The following is a 21,733-nucleotide window of genomic DNA, read 5'->3' as shown; positions in this document are numbered from 1 at the left end:
ATTATGATTGTCGAACAAATCTTTTTGCACCGCTTCCATCATTGCTGTGTAATCCATTGCAAATCGGTCGGATAATGAGGTGCAGCACAACCAGCTTACCACAGCCACAGGGCTGCATAGAATGAGCAGCAGGTTTTTCGCCCGTGCCCGTACACAGGAGGACCCGAATGGAGACTTCGCAATATTATTGTGCTAAAAACACTCTGACACACTTCGAGTCACGGGAGTCGGGAAAGAAAGTTGCTTATGCTGCTAATGCCTTTTAATGTCCTTTTCATTAGGTGTTTGCGCATTAGGCGAGAACTGGAAGCCGAGGACCGCAATTATTAGATAATTCAATCCAATCTAAGGTTGGATGGGATATTTAAAGTTGAAACCGCGCTCTGACATATGAAGGGGACATAAGAGATAATTAGAATAGCAAAACAAAAACAAACTCATTAGTCTTGATATCATTCCCGGAGTTCTTAAGATAACCAGAAATAAGTAGAATTCTCTGAAGCTAAGACTCTCGATAGTCATTTTTGCGAGGATTGAAGCGTATTCCATTCTTTTCCCGGTTTCGTCACCAAAAAGCCCTCATTACTGGGCGACATTGCTCGGAATGGGCAAAGTTATGCAATTTCAAGCCTCCGAGCAATATCGTGAGCTTAATCCACGCCTCGTCTTTTTTATCCCAATCAGAATTGTTGGAATGTCTTGTTCGTGCGTTCTTCGAGAGAAGGGATAGAATTTTCATTGCCGCTCAGGAAAGGAGTTGCGAAATTCCAATGCAGCAGGATATGGATAAGGGAGAAAAAATATTTACCCATTCTTTGCTGAAGGCATTTTTTCTGGCTTGGCTGGCTCATTAGGAAGGAACTCTGGGGATGTTTATCTTAAAAGCACGATAAGGAAGCCCAGAGATGTCACTAATAACAGGGTGGACCTTCGGAAGGAAACGCTTTCGTGAGGTGTTTTGCACTCGATATAAGTTCATTAAAACCGCCCACAAAATGGTGTCGATTTGCTTCGTTTTCATTCCTGTTCGAATCGGGTGATCGTTAAGTGGACGGCTTACGAAACCGGGATGCTGTTTGGACCGGAGGTTCGCTTAATTGGACCCGGAATGTTCGTCAAATTTCGCCTATCCCAACGACGCTGATCGCGGATGCGCCCTAAATTGTTGAAGAAGCCTCACAATTGAGCTACTTGATTCAACATTCCCGCTCCGAAAACTAAGGGCGGATAAGGGTGCTAAGAGTTTAAATAAATCCCTACCATCCCGTTAGCCCACTGCAAGGCGGCATCAAAACTCGCGCCCGAAAGCCACAAAATACGCACCCTTTTTGTTTCGTGTTTTCTCCCAGACGCAAACTCCGGTACTCGGGAGGGCGAAAAAGAAAGGGTAGCATAATTGAAGCGAAAGATCAACACTCGCAACCTAAAACGCCGGCGAAAGGTAATCGAATATCCGCTCCGTTTTGTTAGCGATCAAAAGGAAGTAAAAGCAATTCTTACGGTACGGGCCGTGCAGCAAAAAAAAATGAAACAAAAATGCTACAAATCGCACCACCGTGCCCGATGGTGGTGTCGGTGTTTTGGTGATGGGCGTTTGTTGAATTATGTAATTTTCGTGATCATTACCGCCTTATAATGGAGCACTTGATGCTTCTCCGTTGGTGCACCATCGGACGGGCGATCGGACCGGCCGGCCGATGAGGCTTCAGAATCAGTTGAATCATTCCGCGGTGGTAGACACGGTTGTGGAATGCAGCCCACAGGAACGGGGTTCGGTTGATTGGAAGCCACAGGTTGGATGTTGGCAGTGGAGTGTTTTGATTATAATTTGCCACTCCCTTCCATTCTCGGGGCTCAGGAGTAATCGGTCAACCTAGCCCGGTGAGTTTCGTTCGGGGCTGGTACGCCCTACAGTGGCGATGAGATGGAAGATTGTTTCCCGGTTTCTTCTTCTTCTTGGCCTGCGAGGACTTACGGCAGGAAATGTACGGTGGAAAGCTCATCCGGTGCAGAAAGTTCAAGTTCACGACCGGCACGCTGCACCAAGGCTAGCTGTACCGTCCCGACCTCGGCGGATAAGCAGAATGAGGCTGAGCCACATTAGCATGCAGATTGGCCGGTGGTGTAGTTACGGGTTTTTTTGTGCATTTCATCTCTTAGCAGAAAATGCAGAACGAAGAACGTGCTCGGGAGGTTTTTGCGTTCAACTTTTTTCTTAATAGAATTAGCTGCTTTCACGTCTGTTATTAGACGTGTGTGCCGAATCGGTAGTCGGTAGTAATCTATGCTGAAGGCTATATCGAAGCTGATGATGTACTGCTAGGTTCAGGGGAGCAGTGTTTAATATCTGTATCGTGTGTGTGCGTTACCCATCGCAGAACAGCACGTATGGCGGATACGATCTTAAGATCGTAATTTACTTTAAACGATCGTTTATGGCGTGTAAAATATAGTCTCTGCCTATGATAGCTCTATGTAGATTAAATAAAAAGGGGGTTTTAAAGTAAATCGATCAGAAGAAAAAAGGTGCATTAATCTTGCATAGGTTTGTTGCATTTTACTAAATGGAGCTTTTAAGCAGCACTTATACAGCATGAGAGCTTCAATGTACCGAAAATGAAGCTTTTGAACAGCACTTAAACAGTAAAAGGACTTCAATCTAACTCAAGACATATTCACGCATTTTTCGATGTCTTGGACGTCAAAACTAGCTTCAAAAATGAAGGGTGGCCAATTTATTAGCTACGGTCCGTGCAGTTGATGGTCTTTATGATTCCATATTTTGCCAGTTGCAATTAATTATATTAAACAACGAAATTTGTAAGAAAAGTTTTATTAGTAACAACCTAAGGCAGTTTTTTAACCTCAATTGTTTAAATTTTGTTTTTGCAAACCACTAAGCAGCAAACAAGCTCTTAGAACACTCATTTTAACTTTATAAGAGTAAGATTATCACTATAATATTGAAACGTTTCGAATGTTTCTTATAAACAAAACTAAAAAAAACAATTTCAAACACTTTCTACCATGATCTGCCCCATCTAAACAATACAAAAAAACACAACAAACAAACAACTTCCTCTCCATCTGTTGTACCTTCGTACCTTGTTAATCATGACGAATGATGCGAAAATAAAAATAAAAATCCAGTACATTACCACCCTCAATCTGGTGCACAGCATAATGTGTGCAACACCATTACGGCGGGGTACGACGCGTGGGAAAACAGATGCCTCTTTTTTGCCGATAGCTCCGTTTTCGAGGTCACGACACGGCAGCGCGCACGGTTTTTATTTTGGGGGTACGCGAGAAACTTTGTTGTTTTCGCACAAAAAAAACCCTCCAAACACGTTGTGCGAAATTTCTTTGCAAACTGTCAATTACATGCCATATCACGATAGAATCGGGATCATGGACTGTACCGTGAAAAAGAGAGAAAGAGAGAGAGGGAGCGCGAGAAAGTGTTTGGGTGGCGAGAAAAGTTTCACTACCCTGTGGCGGTCAAGATCATAGACTGAATGCTTCAGACCGGCTGGATGAAGTTGATGATTAATACCAATAGTTTCATCTTCCCGCACAGAAGCTGCTACTTAAGTACACAGGTTAGGCAATGCGTATCCTGTTTCGCGAGCGTTCCGTTTGAAATGGAAACTGACTTCACTTTCACCTTCCGACTGAGGATCAGCGATCGGTATTGTTCTGCGTAGATTTTGTAGTTTCATTTCCTGCGTGAAAGCTCGATTCCCGATTCCCAATTTCCAGGGCCATAAAGTGGTGGCTCGTGTGCCGGTGCTTTTAGTTCCGAACGTTTGGTCGATTGTTTTGTGCGGCATAATTATTAGGGGCGGCCTGTTGTGACTTCCTGCGGCATTAAAGTAAGCCGGTAAGGTGCATTAAAACCGTCCCGCAAGGGTTAAACCACCCTACGGATCGGAAGCATAAAATCGATGCAAATTAGCAATGGAAACGAAATCGAAACATAACGATCCGGGTGGATGACCTGTTGGTTAATGTCCAGACAGTCAGGAGGACTTATGAGGAGTTTGTTTTCTGTTTCCAGTTGGGATAAATGTCCGTTAAATCTGCGTTTTGTCTCATTTGAAGTGAGTAATCTTTCGATTGGCTTCTTCAATATCTCATCAGTAAAGTTGGGAAGGCTATGTTAGGTGGCCCGATAAACCTCCTACAGTAGAAGACGAAAGATTTGATGGATTTTTATATTTACTCTAAGAATGCCGACAACTCTCGCAACCAATCAACCAGATTGTTTTTTGCACACGAAGCCGGGAATTACGCTCCGATTTGCTCCACATACCTAATGGCATAGTTGAGCCGCTCCAATCGATAATGGACAGGCAAAAATGGGGGTTAAACGATGGTGCATGTGTACTTCTGCCGGTCATCTTCTGCATCACCACCACCACCAGCAAGCAGCAACAACAACAACAAACCCCCGACCATTTTGCTCCCATTTTTGCCCACCATCAACTCGTGCGCGCGTGTGTGTGTATGGGTCTGTTCATTATTTCGGTAAAACAGCACTAATCGTCCACCATTACTGTCGCTGTCGGGCGAGATTTCTCCCCAGCGGCCACACTAACGCTGGTGTAGGGTGTGGTAGGTCCTCATGCCCCCTGCAGTGCACCCCCCCCCCCCCAATCACCCCAGGAGCACCCTCGGACCAGTTGCAAACCGAAATTGGACCAATCTGTTGCCCACTTATGCCGTGCCGTCGTCGGTGGATATAAAAATCCATTCCAGCATAAGTGGAGTTCGGCAACCGGGCTGCCGGGTTGCCGGGTTGCCGAGATGTTGATGATGGTGCAATACCATTGTTCCGGGCCGGGTCACCGGCTCAGTGTAGCAGCAGTTGTCAACGTCACACACAAAACGGAACAAGCGTCGTCGCTCATTAGGTCGCTTGACGGACCAGGTCAGGTTGACAGTGGAACAGCAGAGAGCGCACTCGGTGGCGAGTTAAATTACGCGTAACGCGCTCGTTCGCCCGCTGCTTTGTGTCCGCTTTTCTTCCAGTCAAACCGGAACACGCATCACGCGAATGAATGGTTGCACCGGGCAGCACACGATTAGCAGCTTTTCCATTTCCGTCTCGGAACCATATTCGTCCGTACTGTGGTGACGAGCATCATACGGCTGTGAGAGCGAGAGCAGCATCAGCAAAAACATACACACACACATTCGCCAAAACAAACCGTGAACTCCAGCCATTGTCCAGATAAGGCTTAATCACACATCCAGCTTATTAGTCCCGCATTCCCGAATAGTCAATGACCATGATTTGAGGCAATTTCCACCAAACCTCCTTCCCAAAACGAAAGAAATCAGCTCCAATGTCCAGAGAACACCATACGGCCCCCTTGAACTAATGCTTGGCTTTCTGACGGCAAAAGTTTTTCTTCCCGCATTCGAACGAATCGCAGCTGAAGAAGGAGGAAGATGTTCATCGATTACGGTTGAACGCGTGCGATGCGGAATATGCTGCCGATATCATTACGGATAAATGCCATTGTTCTTGCGAAAAAGGCTCATTATCTCCAGCGGGATAAATAGTTTCAGGGCTAATTCTGGTGGTCGGTGGTGTGAGAGTTGGTACCCAGGCTCCAAATCGGTTCCTTTGGCCTAACACCGCGACCAGCAAATTAATGAGCGAACGAGTCCAATTGCTTAAGACGCACAAGGCAAACGAGTAGGGTTGGGTAGAAGAAGCTAGAAGGAACCGATGTTAAGCGCAATAAACCATTTTACTGACCACTGTGACATGGAGTTTCAATTGCTTTTCTTTTTAACTGTGCAGTTAAGTACATCGCAGTGAGACGAAATAAATTGAATACGCTGGAAACTAATTGTCGCTTCAAGAATTCTGAACAGCAAGCACATGTTGCCCAAGGGACAAGACTTGAAGGATACTAACTGTTTAACACATCCGTTTGCATATTCCTGTGTACGCCTAAAGCACCCATTAGCTGTACATCGATAAAAAGTTTACCGACATTCGAATGGACATGTCTATTAAATACGTTTGTAAAATCGCAACATCTAAACTGCCCATAAATAACGATTGTCCTGTCATGTCCAGCTGTCCGCATTCTTCAAACTTTCAATCCCTACCGGTCACGAGTATCCACCGTCCGGGGGCAATGCCGTTTTCCCACCGAAAGGGGACACACAATCAGTCAAACGGTCAAACAGAATGGTTCTCGCCTTACCGAGCGAAGGAGCCGTCAATCAATCGCGTCCGTTTGAAATGGATGGGCCAGTCAGCCACCGATTCCGTCAGCTTATCGATGATCCTTTAAGGTCTCGACCGCGGTGGGCTAAACGTGTGAATAATTGATCCATCCGAAGCCGGCGTCACGATTCACTGTTCCGGTTTCCGTTTCGATCGCGTCGATCGGAAAATGAAAGCCGACACGACGTTAAAGGGTGACTCGAGAATTGTATGTGAAATGCCTGCCCAACTGCAGAAGGTTAGCAGGGGGAGTTGGGAACCAATTTGCATTCGCCTGCTTTCTGATGCGATCGATGCGAGTGATATATTGTGTGTTTCGTAGCGATGCATTCAAATGCATATTTGCGTCGAATGCAGGTGGTGGGAGAGGGTTCATAAAGTTGGTCATCCTCAGGGCCCCGATAACGAGGTCAAGTTAGCGAAAACAAGTAGCGACTGCAACTGGCACGGGCCTTGGGCGTTCGGGTGGCAAGCTACATGCAGGGATTGAAAAATGATGACCATATCCGAAGGGGAAAATTGATACACACGCGAACACACGATTGGCATAACGAGCTGAGCGCTGAACGAGTGGTGCCGGCTTTAATATCCCGGGAAGCAAGACGAAGCAGGAGAACCGGCCGACACTTTGCCTAATTTGGTGGAAGTACTTACGCGAGAGACAGGTATGTTTGCGGAATTGCAGGAAGCCTCCATCGCACTGGCACCGACCACCGATGCAGCTGCTGTTAGCCACACGCATCGAGCACTGCTCCGACAGGCTACACTCGCTCTCGAGCAGTTGAGCTGTGCGGGAAATGGAGATCGAGAGAAAGAAAAGCATTAATTAGATGTAACCAAACAACCGAGAAGCGACCTCCGGCGATGTAGGTCTATCTATTTTGGGGGGAGATTTTTTGTGAGGTTTTGTAACGGCTCCCCCCCCGCGTTCAGACACAATTTCCCAGGATCCACTTAGCATCTCGGCAGGGTGGGAACGGGCTTGAAGAAAGACCAAGAGATCTTGCTTCCCGAGCGTGTGATACGTACACGGAAGACAGGAAGACTCGTTAAGCCGCACGTAGAACGGACTGCACTCGCAGATGCCCTCCAGGGTGCAGTAGCTGCCCTTGACGCTGTCCGAGCAGTCCATGTCGTGCTGGCAGGTGTCGCACAGCATCAGTCCGTCCGCGATCGATGCCGTCGTGCCTATCATTAGCTGCGGAGGGAAGACACAAAGAACGAAAGTGTGGAGCGTTAGAGCGAGAGCGAGATATCATGGGAAAATTGGTAGGGAGTATTTTGTCTAGAATGTGTTGTTCGTGAAAAGGGGTAAATAGACAAAATATTTGGCTATTCCTTACTTTTTTAATGAGGTCTTTTATGTATAGACAACGTATTGTCATTAAAAGAAGCTATAGCCACGATCGTACGAAAATCCTGGAGAACACGGATATTGCTTTCCTGAAATCCTTATCACTTAAGATGGATGGACTGTGATTTTCAGAGAACCCAGCTCTTCATGTCCGTCGCCGAGAACGTAATTACAGAAAGTAAATCTGTGCACCACATCAAGCTTCCAAGGAGGGTTCTACTATGGGACATATTGAGTACAAAGTTCTTGCCTAACCTAAAACTGTTTGGGGAAAATCTCATTCGGAGGACTTAAACCATACTATATGCAGATTCAGCGTGAGATCTCCGATCACGAATACAGAAACACGCCCATCTAATGAATTAAACTAAGAACCCGCAGCGTTCCCAGCGCCCATCCCAGCGGACAGTACACACACACAGCTCGCTACTCTTCAGAAGCCCCAACAGCTCCCCTGTTTAGGAAAAGTGCATCACGATTGCTCCATTCCTCGGGTTGCCCATGCCCGCATAATGAAACCCCTATCAAATTTCCCGCGATTGGTGAATGGTTTGAAAATCCTGCCCGGCACAATAATACATTTGTGGATAAAAGCACTCCTATGACCTTCATTCGTGATCGGGCCGAGCAAAAGTAGGTGCACCGGTCCCGATATGCCCTCTGGGAGAAAGCACATGCACACTCGCCAGCCCCTGTCTGTGTGTGTGTTTGTGTGTGTCCTGTCCCACAGCATCCCGCTTCGTTAGTGCGGAGATGTTCCGCTTTGGAGAGCCACATATGGGACACCCGGGCCCGAGATTTCATCCAGCTGGCACGAGCGCTTCTGAATGAAAAACGAAAACAGTATACGGCACGGATCTCGAAATCCATGGTTGGTGCGGTGCGAGAAAACGTGTCCCGATCGTGATCAAACATGTGAACTCATAATGGATTTAATCGATGACTTTACGGCCCGGGTCCCCGGGCCTTTCGCCAGCCTTTCCGGCACGAACAAACGGGCGCTTTTCAGTCGTCGTTTGGAGATCGTGTTGCAAAGCGGTGCTCCCTCAGAGGCCAGGATGTGCATTCCGGGAGGCGAACGAACCCGGGGGAACCTGTTCCTAAGCTTGATTCTAGGGCGAGTAGCGAGTGGCGCAAAGGCGAAGCGCAAAAGTCATGCAAACTTCCACTATCAGCGCATATGTGTTTGCTAAACCCTTCTGGCATGGCACGACGCCGAGGCTCACCGACGATACACGAATATAGGTCAAACAAAACCAGTGCAACTCCACAGGAGCAAATGCCAAACTTGAAAGCATCCGCAACGATCGTCTCACCAGCCCAACATCCCCAACCATTGGGTCCTAATCTCTCGGACAAAGTTAGCTGTTTTGTTGCCACACTCTGGTGGGTAGTTTTTGTTGCAGGTGACGTCTGTAACTGGAACCCTCAGCGTCGGTACAATCGGTGCCATCGGTACCGGGGATGTCGGGCACTGTTTTCGCCTTCGTTTGCCGCGTCCCAAGCATTCCAACGGCGGTTTTCTGCACTTGAAGCGTACTCGATACGAAGCAAAACGCTCTCACTCGATCGCAAAGAATGCTTGCACACACCGGGCTGACCTAATTTGATAGCCGGTTAGCGAGCAAAAACTCGCAGCTCGGCACTGGAGCAGTGCAGTGATTTGGGATCCCGTTTTGCTTTTCTCCCTGTTTTTTTTTGCTGCCGTTGCCTGTCGACCATCCCGAGTTGATCGGCCACAAGCTCAAGCGCGCTTAATGGTGTGTTAGTTTTTCTTCATTAATGTCCGAGCAAAGTGACGAACGACACATGACAGTGGTTGTCCCAGGCAACGGGTAGAATCGCTTCGTATCGTTGATTATCGCCGGTCGCTGGTTGTTGGAGCGTACTTCAATCGCTCAGTTCCGGTGGCAGGTTGTGTCAAGGTTTCCACTGTTGCTTTTAATCGAAAGGGCTTGAATGGGCTGTGGTTTGTCTACATTCCTGCGCGTACTTAGGAGGGATGGAGTGATGTCTTATTTACTCTGATGTAGATTTCACACCACTTCACAGGTGAATCGCGATGGCTTCTGTTTGTTGACGGAAATGTTCAAATGCAATCAGTGATCGCATGATGGCAATCGAAAGCAAGTCGTGTGAGTGTCGTGAGAATTTCTGATGTTCCCGATATCAGGGACTGATTTCTTATTGAATTAGGAGATGCAGATGCTGCTTTATCCATCATCGATTAAAATAAACATCTTGAACTTGTAATTAAGGACATGTCATGCTAACGAGAATAGTGTCAACAAGTGCAAGTATTTCTCCAAGCAATTTTTAAGTGTTTCCCACAAAGAATTCGTGGTGATGTCCGTTATTGGCATCAAGGAATTCCGACAGTTCTTTTTCGTGAAGTTGGTTTTGTTTCCGAAACATCTAGATATCGCCCAAGATATTGAGAACTCCCAAGCTATTAGGAATTCCTAAGATATGGGAGAACGCCTTACCTTCAAAGAATCCTCCCGAAGTTATTAAGAGCACAAACAAGCAACTTGAGAGGACCCCCAGGCTTACTCAATATTTTGACGTCTTATAATCTTATCTAGCATGTACACCTCGGTGACTCGGTCAGCTCGTCTACCTGCCCTGCCAACCTCACTTAAAATTCATGACCCATATTAAACCGAGCATCAATCACCCAAACTGGCACCTATTCGGTTGCGTACCGACCGACCATAACGATTCTTCTTAAATATGCAAAACGACACTCGTACACCGAGAACGATCGCCCAGTACCGTTCGGGTCGTTCACCGTTGCAATCCATTGCCGCTTGTGGTGACTTCAACTTCGTCCATTGCATTCCCGCGTCTGGTCAAGCGAAACCAAAGCCAAACTGGAAGGGTGATTTAGTTTTCTTCGCGTTCTCGCGTTTGCGGGAATGGTGCGAGCCGCAGGTGCTCCTGCTGACATGTTCCGAGGGGATGTATCCATTTCTTTAATGCAGTCTCACGCAACCCTGGGGCGAAAAGCGTAACGACAATGGTTTGTCATGCAAAGTTATCGCCCAAATCGCCTCATCGGGTGAGTCTTCCAAAAGAACAAAAAAAAAAAAACGACCAAGAAGTCAATTGATCTTTTTTTAAACCGTCCTCCATATTGAGTGTTCATGATCGAGTAGGTGCCGACGAGTCCCGTTAGAGGTATTGGGTAAAGGGATCGCTATCCAAGCCGTACTTGTCTGGCTTGTGGCTCTGTGCCTGCGATTCGCCGCATGTTTTACACCTGACCATCAATTTTAGGGCCTTTTAAAATTGGAGAATCACTAAACACGACTACTGTTATGGGAGGGTGGGTTCGTTGCTTCAAGCGATACTTTAGCCTGGTGGCATTCCAGCACGTCGGCCGTGCAGCCAACCATGTGAGCTCGTAATTCACTTTAACACTCACAGACCATGAACTGGAAAACATAAATCCCCCCCCCCCCCCCAAAAAAAAAAACGAAGAGAGTAGTACATGTACTCGGACACCATTGTATTGACACCATTTTTACTGCAAAAGAATGCCAACCTTAAGACGTTATTAACTTTAGAGCTAGAACGGAAGTTGAGTTCATCGCAGATTTTGTATTACCTTTTTGTAAAATATCGTCAGATAATAATTAGCTTTAACACATCTAATAACACCTAATCTGAGGCAAAAGATCATCGACTATTAGACACGCTTTAAGCCTCCATTTTGATAAGTCATTTCCATCCCCATCTCCGGCCCATTGTGCAGGAGCCCATTACGGTTTGCCCGGTTCCCAACGATCAACGCATCAGGCATCAGGTTTTTTTGGCAAAAGTTTTCTCTTCCTGCCTTGCGATTGCGATCGAAAATAATCGTTCAGGAAAAACACGTCATAACAATAAGACACAATTTCACTCGCCAACAATGTGCCACCCATCTCAGCACCTTCCCTGTGAACCCTAGGCTCGCCCGGTGAACTCTAGCCATTCCCATTACACCGGTTGCGCATAGCAAATTCGTTCGGATCAGAAAGAAATTAAGTCCCGAAAAAAGCAGCAGCATCGCTCACACATCTTGCCTGCCCTAATCGTTCATCCGAGAAAGTGCGTCAAATGGTTCGCACGTTATCGCACATACACAACCCATGGGCATGGAAAACAATTTCCCCCCGCCTTAGTGCTCTGCTCATTGAAAGTGATGATGATCGGGAGTCGACCTTACCCGGATTTTTGGAGGGATAGTGTCAGGGCATCGAGATCCATTTTTTTCATCAAAATCAAAATTACCCAAAACAGGAAGGCACGAAAATGTGTGTGAAAGCATCATGTCCGCCAGATCCGACCGAATCACACACACACACATCCACGCACACAATGGGCCATCTGACGATAGGACAAATTATGGGACAAACTGTGGTAAGCAACACTTTCGCTTCGGTTTCGTCTTATGATGATGATGATGGTGTGGGAAAAATGACAATTTTCAACGCATTTCGCACGTGGTCACCGGTTCTCACCGGAAGCATCGGGGTGTCCACTGATGCGGCGTAGAAGCGGTGATGATAATCGCGACACCCACCGGACAACTAGCAGCTGGCAGCAGCAGGGTGCCAAGAGTCGTGCTAATAATGACCTATTGTTGCGCGCACACATACACAGACCGGATTCGGCATGGAACACACTTGCGAGTCAAATGTCACCTTCCATCCGATGCCAACCGCTTAGTGGTCGGCTGTGTTGAGTGTTGCTGTGGTCAGATGCCAATCCTGATTGCTGCTCGGCATCATACAAAGCGGGTGAAAGAAATCAAGGAAGCAACACCAACCACCCACTCGGGGGGGGGGGGGGTGGAAGGGACGGGGCCCGGTCCAGTTCCGGTGACGGGGAAATACGGCATGGATGGAAATTCACCTTCTAAGGTGAAAGTGCGTTGGTGTATAGCGATTTTTTTAAACGTTATTTGTGTGCCTGGAAAGCGGTTTTAAAAAGTTCATTGCCACTGCCAGGCACGTAGGGTAGTGGTTTTAAAATAATGGCACATCATTTTAAGGGGGTTTTTCGGCTGTCGGTGGATTGGGTTTGGGAATTGGCACCGTTTGCAAATTGCAACTGTTGGGACAGAGAAATATTATAAAACCTACCATTAGGACGTTGGATGAGGGATGTAGAGTTAAATGCTTAGGAGCTGAAACACGATATTAAATGCTCATTTGTAGCAAAAGCTGACCCCGGTAGGTTTTCAATTTTTGTTAGCTTAAAAACAGGTTGGCATTACCTTTTTTTCTTAATGATAAATTCTATAATCAAAAATGTTTCTTTTGAATATTTCGATTACCAGATAAATAAATTAAAAAGAAAACATAATTAATGAAATAATATTTTATTTTCAAGGTTTTTTTTTTCTGGTCATAGCGATTTAATAATTTAAACCAATTTTAAACCAAATTTTAACAAAAACTAAAAAACAAAACAATAAAAATTATGTAAAAATAAAATAACACATAAAAATAACTGATAAAACTTATAAATAAATTTTAAGTCTAAGCTGATGAAAATATAAAAGAAACATAAAGAATCTAGCAACGTAACAAATAAACAAGAGTATATTAAGAAAAAGAAAAATATAAAAATAAAATAGAAAATAAATTAGAAAAGCAACATAACTATCTTCTATTTTCCCGACCATCAACCCAACTGATCTCGTTCATGTATGTATGCAGGAAGCACAAAAAAAAACTGTAACAAAACGTTCCGACAGCACAACTACACGTGTTTTCCATCCACCCAAACCCCACTCGTCTAAGGGCAATCCACCCCAAAAGGCCCCGTTAAGCTTAAAATGCTGCAGCATAAAATAATAAATGAATTAAGCGCGAAACATGCGCGATCGCCTCGTGTGCGTATCCATCGGCGGATGGATAAAGGTAAGGCGGTCGTTTGTTTGAATGGCCCATCATCCCCTCTCGTACCCCCCCCCTCCCCCCTCCAACTCTCTTGCCTACAGCCGGAGATCAAAACTGCACAACAGTAACAACAGCATAAAAAGCGTTACTACAAACAGTGACCAACGATCGCGCCCTCGGTGCCATCGGCAAGCGCAATTGATGTTGCGATAGTGTTTACAACATTTTAATCAAATTATTATCATCCACTTATGCTACGCAAATCTAGGGGTTTGTTTTTTGTTTGCATGCTACTGATCACTAAATGGAAGCCTTTGCACCATTGTTTGCCTGTTAAAGTATGTTATTATTCCAACGGCAGGTTAGGTTTTTTTGTGTTTTACTGCAGCACATTAACAAAATTCCATTCCAGCAAAATGGTTAGCGAATGGAGTGAAGCTATTTTGTTGTTATAATTTTTTACGCCGCCATTTTTTGTTGTTGTCCATTTTGCAAACATCGAGTGAAAATGCGGAAGAAAGATGTAGCAGATAGACAGAAGGAGTATTCATGTATTGCTGTCAGGTAAAAGGATGTATCCTTGGGGTTTTTTTTGCGGAACGATCATCCGGGGTTTTGTTTGTGCGGGAGTTATTTTAATGATGGTGCTGCCAGCGGGGTGTTGCGCTGTCCGCCCCAGCGCCACAAAGTAATAGAATCTTATTAATTATAATAACAACTGGAGCTGCAGGCTAATGGAGTTTGATGATGGATGGTGGTGGATTAATGAAAGCGCGCCAGTAATAAAGGTAACGGGAAGCAAAGGTTTGCTTTTTTTTAGCAGCCGTTTCTGAGGCTGTGAGGAGTTGATCTCGTTTAATGTTAACCGCACACCGATAGCTGATTGGTGGTGGTGAGGAACGGAACGGCCGATCGGGATCGGGGCAAAGGGAACAAATATTATGAGCGTTGATGAACTGATCGATTAGTGAACGGGGGAGCAAGCACCATTATTAGGGATGTTTGAAAACGATCGAATAATTTCAAATTATAATATTCCCCACATTAAACAATTAGTGTTTTATGCCAAAACAAAAAAAAAACTACAACCGACCTGCAGCTTCAAAACCAGCTCGGCGGAAGTCTCGGGGTGAAAAAAGGCCTTGAGAAACATTCCAGCAGCTTATGGAATGAAGACACTTCCTATGGTGATGTTCCAGACAAGCGCCGCCCTCGAGAATGGCTTCGGACCCGGGAGTAAGAAATTATGGAATGTGGACATGGCAACTTCCAACTGGCCGGCGGTGCAGCTTTTAAGTGTGTTCCGGCGGTAACCTGATCCATGGTGGACTGCTGCTGATCGTATCGTAGGCATCCACGATCGATGGCTCAATGGAGTTCGAGCATCGCAGCCGGTCGATCGGTGGTAGATGATTATGATTACTACCATTATCGGCTTATGCAGGTCAGCGATGACCCACATCTGATAGTTACACTTCGATTCGATCCGAGCGGCGATCAGGCGTAACAGGATTTCTTCCTACCACACAGAACAACGACTCGTGTGTGGAAAGCCTTCAAACAAATGCGAGAAAAATCGTCTCGAACTCGACAGTCACAGTTGATTAGCCTTGAGTGCTCTTAATCCTCAACCTGCTGGCGTTCTTACTGATCAGTTATTTTCACGGGATGATCCATCGCTTGATCCGCCGTTGACAGCGGATGAAGTAATAGCGGCTACAATTAATTAACAGCCAATCTCGATACGTTACGCTGGGACGAAATACGATCACATCATACGACCTCGTTTCGTTGCCCAATTTCACGACCGCAAACCAAAACAAAGGCAGAAAGATAAAAGTGGAGAAGGCAACAAAAGAAAAAAACACAACCGTAGGCTGACTTCAGTCAGCCGGATATCGATCATCGGATTCGGATGCGGTGGATGGAGGAACCACACACATCATGCGGGAGACCCCGAAATGTCACGCTGCGTGAGAATCAGGTTCGTCTTCTGTGCGCTCGTTGATGTCTTTCTCGGTTCGAATTCGATTCCGATGGGTGCTTGCTGGCTGGGAAGAATTGTCTTTCCAACGGCGAAAATCGATGTCATCGATGCAAGCGAAGGAAGCGCGATTCACCCAAGGTCCGTCCGGGAGCAAATCTGTGAAATAACGGAGAAGGGAGATACCGTTTCGACTAGAATCGTTCGTCAAAACGGCAGCCGTAGCCGAAAAACACCTGTCCCGCTTTGTTTTCCCACCTGCTTGGAGCGTGTAAGTCTCCCCCTCGAGAAGAGAGAAAAAAAACAAGTGTTTTGTTCTTTGTCGTGGACGAATGTTTAACGTGTCCATTAGAACGGACCCTAAGGGACCCACCTCCCAATAAGTAAGTACCTCCGCATGGAAGGGAGAGAAGAAAAAAGTCCCACCGTGGTTAAAAATAGACGCAGAAAAAAAAAGCCAAACCGGAGAAATGCTTTTCCCACAGCCACAGAACGATTGTGTCAATATCCGTCACTGATTATTGGGTTCCGTTGTTTCCGTGACCGGTGTTCCCGTTGCTTTAGCTCGTTAACCATCATCACGTGCGTGTTTGTGCAAGCGTCTCAAGCATGCATAAATTTCCCTAGCAAATGTATGCTCCCGGTTACGCTTGCGACAAGTGTCAAGTTCTTTTGGCATAAGTTATTTCGCAACGCGTCACACACAACTTTCGCCCGAAAAAGTTTCGCTCCTTTATTCCCAATCAGAAACTCTCGCTCGAAAGCCAGTTCACCCTCCCCTGCCTAATTAAAACACATTCGAATCGGAAGTCCAATCGATTCGATCCCGTTTAAGTCGGCAGTTCTCAGTTCTGTCGGTTGGTCGGTCGATCGGGACGGCTTGTCAACCTTGTCACGGTGACACACTGCCCACAGGAAGTGTTGAGTCGAAGGCAGAAAAACTGTTTCGGACGCCGATCGGTAGAACGAGCTTAACGTGCGGTCAGTAAGCGTTTAACGGTAGCGATTAAGATTATGGTGGATTAGTTCGCTAGTGGAATGTTTGGAGAGCATGTTAACGTCCGAAAAGCTTGGTCGAGATAGAGGCTCGTTTATAGGCAATTTAGCTGGGTTTGTTATCTTGGTTATGTGTGAAGCTCACATTGCCGCTCGTGTGCTCAACTGCTTTCTTATCAAATTAATTAACGAAGGAATGCTGAACAGGTACGCTTGAAATGTTTGGCTCCTAGCTGATTAGCAGCCTCGGGTTAGGCAAAGCGCATCGCAAATTCCAATCGGGAGAATTCTTGGCTTCTTCCTTTGCCTCAGTTCTTCATGCTTAATTGGGCGCAGATCGACGAATTAGTGATGCACACGGTGGTTACAGGAAGTACCGAGAAACAGTTTCTCATTACCAGTACCAGTAGGGCCAAATGGAATCAAACTGGCGGGAAAGCCCACAGAGATACACACCCTACTGACAGTGAGATTAGATAATAATTAACAGCAGCAACCACTCGCCGTGATATGTTCTCGTTTTGTAGTCCAAACTCTGCTCGAAGAAGCTGCTGCTGCACCCGGTGAGGCAGGACGTTCCCCGGGCCGCTTTTTCGCATGTTTGCGTGCAATACGACTTCCCGGGCCGGGCGGCTAACGGCTCTAGTCAGCTGTGTGTGAGCGCGCGCGCGCCTGTTCCCACAAGCGATCCTCTGTCGGGCTAATTATTACCGCCGCAACCGCTTCTCTGCGCGATTCAATTTCACATGATTTACATCAAATCTCACGATAGGCCGAGCATGACATCGTGGCCGCATCTCGGTGCATCCGCATCACCGGTCACTGCGAACTGTGTGGGTCCCGAAATGAGGCAACACGAAAACCGTCTTCATCCCGGTTCCGGTGCATGCCGATGCAGGTCGGAAGCCCCGGTGTGTACACACTGATGCAGCAGGAAGGCATTTATTAGCACAAAACAAAAACTGGGAAACTGGAAATGCAGCACAGGGTGCACTTTCGCTCGGGGTCCGCTGGGTGCAGGAGATTCTTTTAATTAAGGAAAGTATCCGGCATAAGTCCGGCCCTTGCCGGGGAGCGACGTGCGCTGGACGGAAGCAGTTGTTGGGCTGGTGATGGTGATTGTTATCTTTTGCACTAACAATGTCCCCTATGCGAAACCAGAACAGTTACGCTTTCGTTCTTAACCACTATTGGGTGGTTAACTTTCTTAGAGGGATTGGAAGGAATTGTTACGAAGGGAAGACTTTTCTTCAAGTGGTAATCTTCCTTTCATCGGAAGCACGTCATCAAGATTTTAGAAGATAAGAAGGTGATGAAGGTAGCTGTCAAATAGCGAAGGAATGCACCTTTTAAATATTTCCTTTCTATTTAGCTACATTCTTTCTCACTTTAGTACTTACATTGAAGAGGAAATTTTGAGGGATTAAAGTAATTATTATTTATCGTTAGGTATAAGGCCAAAAGAGCTCTTCTTCTTCAACAATGTTTTGAATTTAATTTATCATTAAACGAAAGCGATGAGTTTAAGGTTGCTGCGAGCAATTATAATCACGTGAAGTTAAATAACTGATGCTTCACTAATATTTTACACTAACGATTTTGAATGTAGACGATCAAACGTATGAGAAAAATGTTAATAAAGTCATAGCTTGATAACCATCAAATTAAATTTCATACTTCCACCACTGCAGCACGCTTAAGGTCGCCTTTCTAGAACAACCAAAACCCCGAACGAACGCACCATCACACCGAAAATAAATCGAATTCAACGGCTAAACATGCGTAAAACCCGTTGTACTTTACCGGTTCCATACCGGGCGGCCAGCAGTATTTGGAGCCCCGGCAAGAACATCCATTAGGCAAATGCCCCCTCCGCCCATAGATGGGCGTGCAGTTTTCGAAGGTAAAACGAAACACAGCAAACGTAAACGGTTTTTGGGTTTTGGAGGTTCTAACGGTGCTGCTCAAGACGCCCAAACTGTCGTCACTGTTGGTCCGGTCCATCAGCAAGCACCAAGAAGGAAAAACGAACCAACAAGCTCTAAGTGAAAAATCAAACGACAAACATTACAACGCGCTAGTATGGGTATGGGCGAGTTCAAACAACAAACCTGAAGTTTACCTTCCGAAGCAAAGCATCCATTACAGAGGTTGGGACAAATAAAGCAATGTAAATAGAACTCTAGCTTGAAGACTTGAACGTTCTCGGATGCATCGGATGCATCAAACGAGCAAAGAAAAAGGCATAACTTTGAGCACAGTCGAATGGGAGGTTACGACTGGATTTTAAGACTCGGCGAGCTTCTAATGCGTTGTCTCCTTTCGGTGCGGTTTGAGTGTGAGAAGTCATAATTACTCACTCGAGTGGATGATGATGGGGCGCGTTTGCATGACTCCAACTCGCCAGATACATATCTTGGGTTTGCGAACTCAACCAATTGCATTGTATCCGGAAGCGTTTGCGTCCGGTGAGTCATATTGTGTGATTGTGTATCGCTCTCCCCATCAGATAGGAGCATCTTTTTCGCTAAGAAGCTGTCTCGATAAAAAACGACACCACACACTAAACCACGATTTGAACTGTCCGCTTTGTTCTTCCTTTTTTATAGATGGCTGTCTGGTGTCGTTCCCATTCGGTGTTTAATCTTCAGATCGTTTCTCAACCATCCCCACGGGATGCTTCTTTACTTCATCGGTGTGTGTTGAATTGTGGTACAGTAAACTAAAGACAAGTGCGTCGTGTGTTGCTAGTTGGCACCCAATCAAAGATTTATCACCAAGCGGGTCCAAAGCAAGTCCCAACTACCGTTTGGGGTTAAAAATAATTTTAATTGAAACATTCTAACAAGCATCAGTTACGATTGTTACAATTGAAGAACCAATCAACAAAACCAAGAAACCTGTGCGCACTGGAACGCAGAAGCATCCCGGGCAGCTGCCCCTCAGACTGTACGAAATGTACATCGAAAATCAGATTATACCCTTAAATCCAAATTGATTTTGTTTGTTTTACGCCGATTTTCCGCCCATCCACTTCCTGTCACGGAAGGCAGCGAGCCGAGTCCTTGGACGCGACAAGACGACGAAGTGTTTCAATCAACGGCTTACGGCGCATAACATGCGACCGCCAACTGTCTATGCCACTGGTTTTATTTTTTCTCGTGTCTTTCTGCCTAAAACCTTTATTGCCAGCACATATCGAATCGTTCGGTTGAAATCGCAACAACCAAATGCCATGAAATCACCATACGGCTGCTGGCGTGCCCAGAAAGAACGAACCGACCGACCGGGTTCCATTACTGCCGGTGCAATTAATCCGTCGCCCGAGTGCGGCACATTTAAATCATCCGTACGGATGAGATTGCGAATTGTGAGTCAAAACGTGGGCAAACAATCCGAAGTATTTGGTTGGGTGTATCGGCGAGCATGTCGTTCCCGAGACGCGTGCTCTGGCGGTATTCTCCCTATGTTTTCAGGGGGGGAGGAGGGAACAAACGGTTGCACGCTGCTGTACCGTAATGTACTCGCAAACGGGATGAAAAGCCGGAAATGTGCGTGCGTGTGTGTGTGGAAAACCGGAAGCAAAATCATAAAATCTGCCAACGATAATGTGCATCGGCGTACACCCTCCAGTCGCCGGATTGAATTGAAGGGACACCGATTATCCCGAACATGGGCACTCGCCCTCGATGTCACCCTCGTTGATGTTTCCCTCGAGTACGATAATAATGACACCGTGGCACGATGGGCCGATTGGTGGACATATGATTGAAAATATCGTTAACATGATTATTGAGAATAGGAAAGATCTTTTTTGGGAGCGAAATATCCAGTATCCTGAAATATATCAATTCAAGAGACAATAAAATTAAGATGCGATCAAAAATTACTAGAAAACTATGATGCTTGGACGCCTATTTCTTGATCCTATTTGCTGATAGAACTAGTACAAGCAGAATTTCTGCCGGAAAATGTCACTCATGTATGAAGGGAAAACTGACTGAACTCACTATTGACCTCATTATTATGAGTTATTCCCGAAAGTCCAATAATTTTAAGAGATTGTAGCAACAAATATTATCCAGTTAGGGGCTGCAATAAAAAAGCAGCCTTGAGGAGGACTAGACTAATCAAGAATTAAAATTTAACCTTTTTTGAACATTAAGAACTAGTTATCTCTAGCTGTTAATCCTGGTGCAGTAGCGTCATCCTGATGTACAAATCTTCGCAAAATACTTGAAGCATTATAAATATTTAAGCATTTGAAGCCAGCTTAAGCATTTGAGTCCACCTCAATTGAAATAAGTCCACCTTCAACCCCGAATCTGAACCACTATCCACCACTGGGGGAATGACCGTAACGTGCGAGGAACACTGGCACTGAAAGATGCACTGTGTCATGCTATTTCTTCTGTAGTTGACTTTTTTTCTTCGGGCACATTATGATAGCCCATGCTCTTGTGTTTATGTGCGTTGTAAAGCGTGCACCGAGGGTGAGAGAAAACAGACAAAAATCATCCCCATATCGTTGAGCATCAACCGCAGACCATCGCCATCAGTAGCATATAATCATCGGTCCCTAACAAATTGTCTCTACGGCTGGAGGAGCATTTTGTGTGTCGGCAAAAGGCAAAAACACACAACATTAACCACCAACCACTACTGTGTTCGCTGCTGGACACATATCGGATTGCCTGCCGCTGGAAAAGAGTGGCCGTAAGAACGTAAGACGAGAAGCGGAATCGCGATTTTGAGAAACGCTGCGAAATGGATGATCTCCCTTTTTACTCTGAAAAATGTTCCCCCAGCTTAAGTCAGTGACAAAATGCAATTTGACATTGAGACGAAACGGAACTGATATTCGGGAGAGGTTGTCGTTCTCCCTTTCGCCGTTGGACCTGACCGAAACCCTCCACGCGAGAACTCGCGCAGTCGGAGGTTGTTGTAAGGAAAATGTGTGACCATAATTAAATCATCAAGCAAGCCACTTACAACCAGCAAGCTGCCGAACGACATTACGACTTCTGCTGACGATGTATGATGATAATAATGATGGCCTGGTGGACGGACGGAAAAGGGGCCGGTTTCCCTACCCGACAAAGATCAAGATTTCACGGCGAAACGCACAAAAAACCTTGTGCATGCCAATTGCCGCACGCTCTGGAAGTAATCGATTGTCACCGGCAGCCATTGCGATTGTGTGCTGTCCGACAAGTGTCGTCCTCTGTTGGTTTCGTTGCGAATGACTTTATTAATGG

At 45.9% G+C, this 21,733-nt stretch overlaps 1 protein-coding gene across 3 annotated transcripts in view; it reads right to left on the bottom strand.

The window, feature by feature from the left end:
- LOC118510487 (serine protease nudel) overlaps positions 1 to 21,733 on the bottom strand; it is a 41,153-nt gene that overhangs the window by 7,905 nt on the left and 11,515 nt on the right. For all 3 annotated transcript variants that reach the window (XM_036052369.1, XM_036052370.1, XM_036052371.1), the window contains exons 3-4: positions 7,280 to 7,448; positions 6,905 to 7,036 (exon numbers count right to left, since the gene is read on the bottom strand). In XM_036052369.1, the coding sequence (XP_035908262.1) occupies positions 6,905 to 7,036; positions 7,280 to 7,448 (301 nt within the window). The remainder of the gene's footprint in view (positions 1 to 6,904; positions 7,037 to 7,279; positions 7,449 to 21,733) is intronic.

The sequence above is a fragment of the Anopheles stephensi genome, chromosome 3 (genome assembly GCF_013141755.1).
Source record: "Anopheles stephensi strain Indian chromosome 3, UCI_ANSTEP_V1.0, whole genome shotgun sequence".
Lineage (NCBI taxonomy): Eukaryota > Metazoa > Arthropoda > Insecta > Diptera > Culicidae > Anopheles > Anopheles stephensi.
This window is presented reverse-complemented; position numbering and strand designations above follow the sequence as displayed.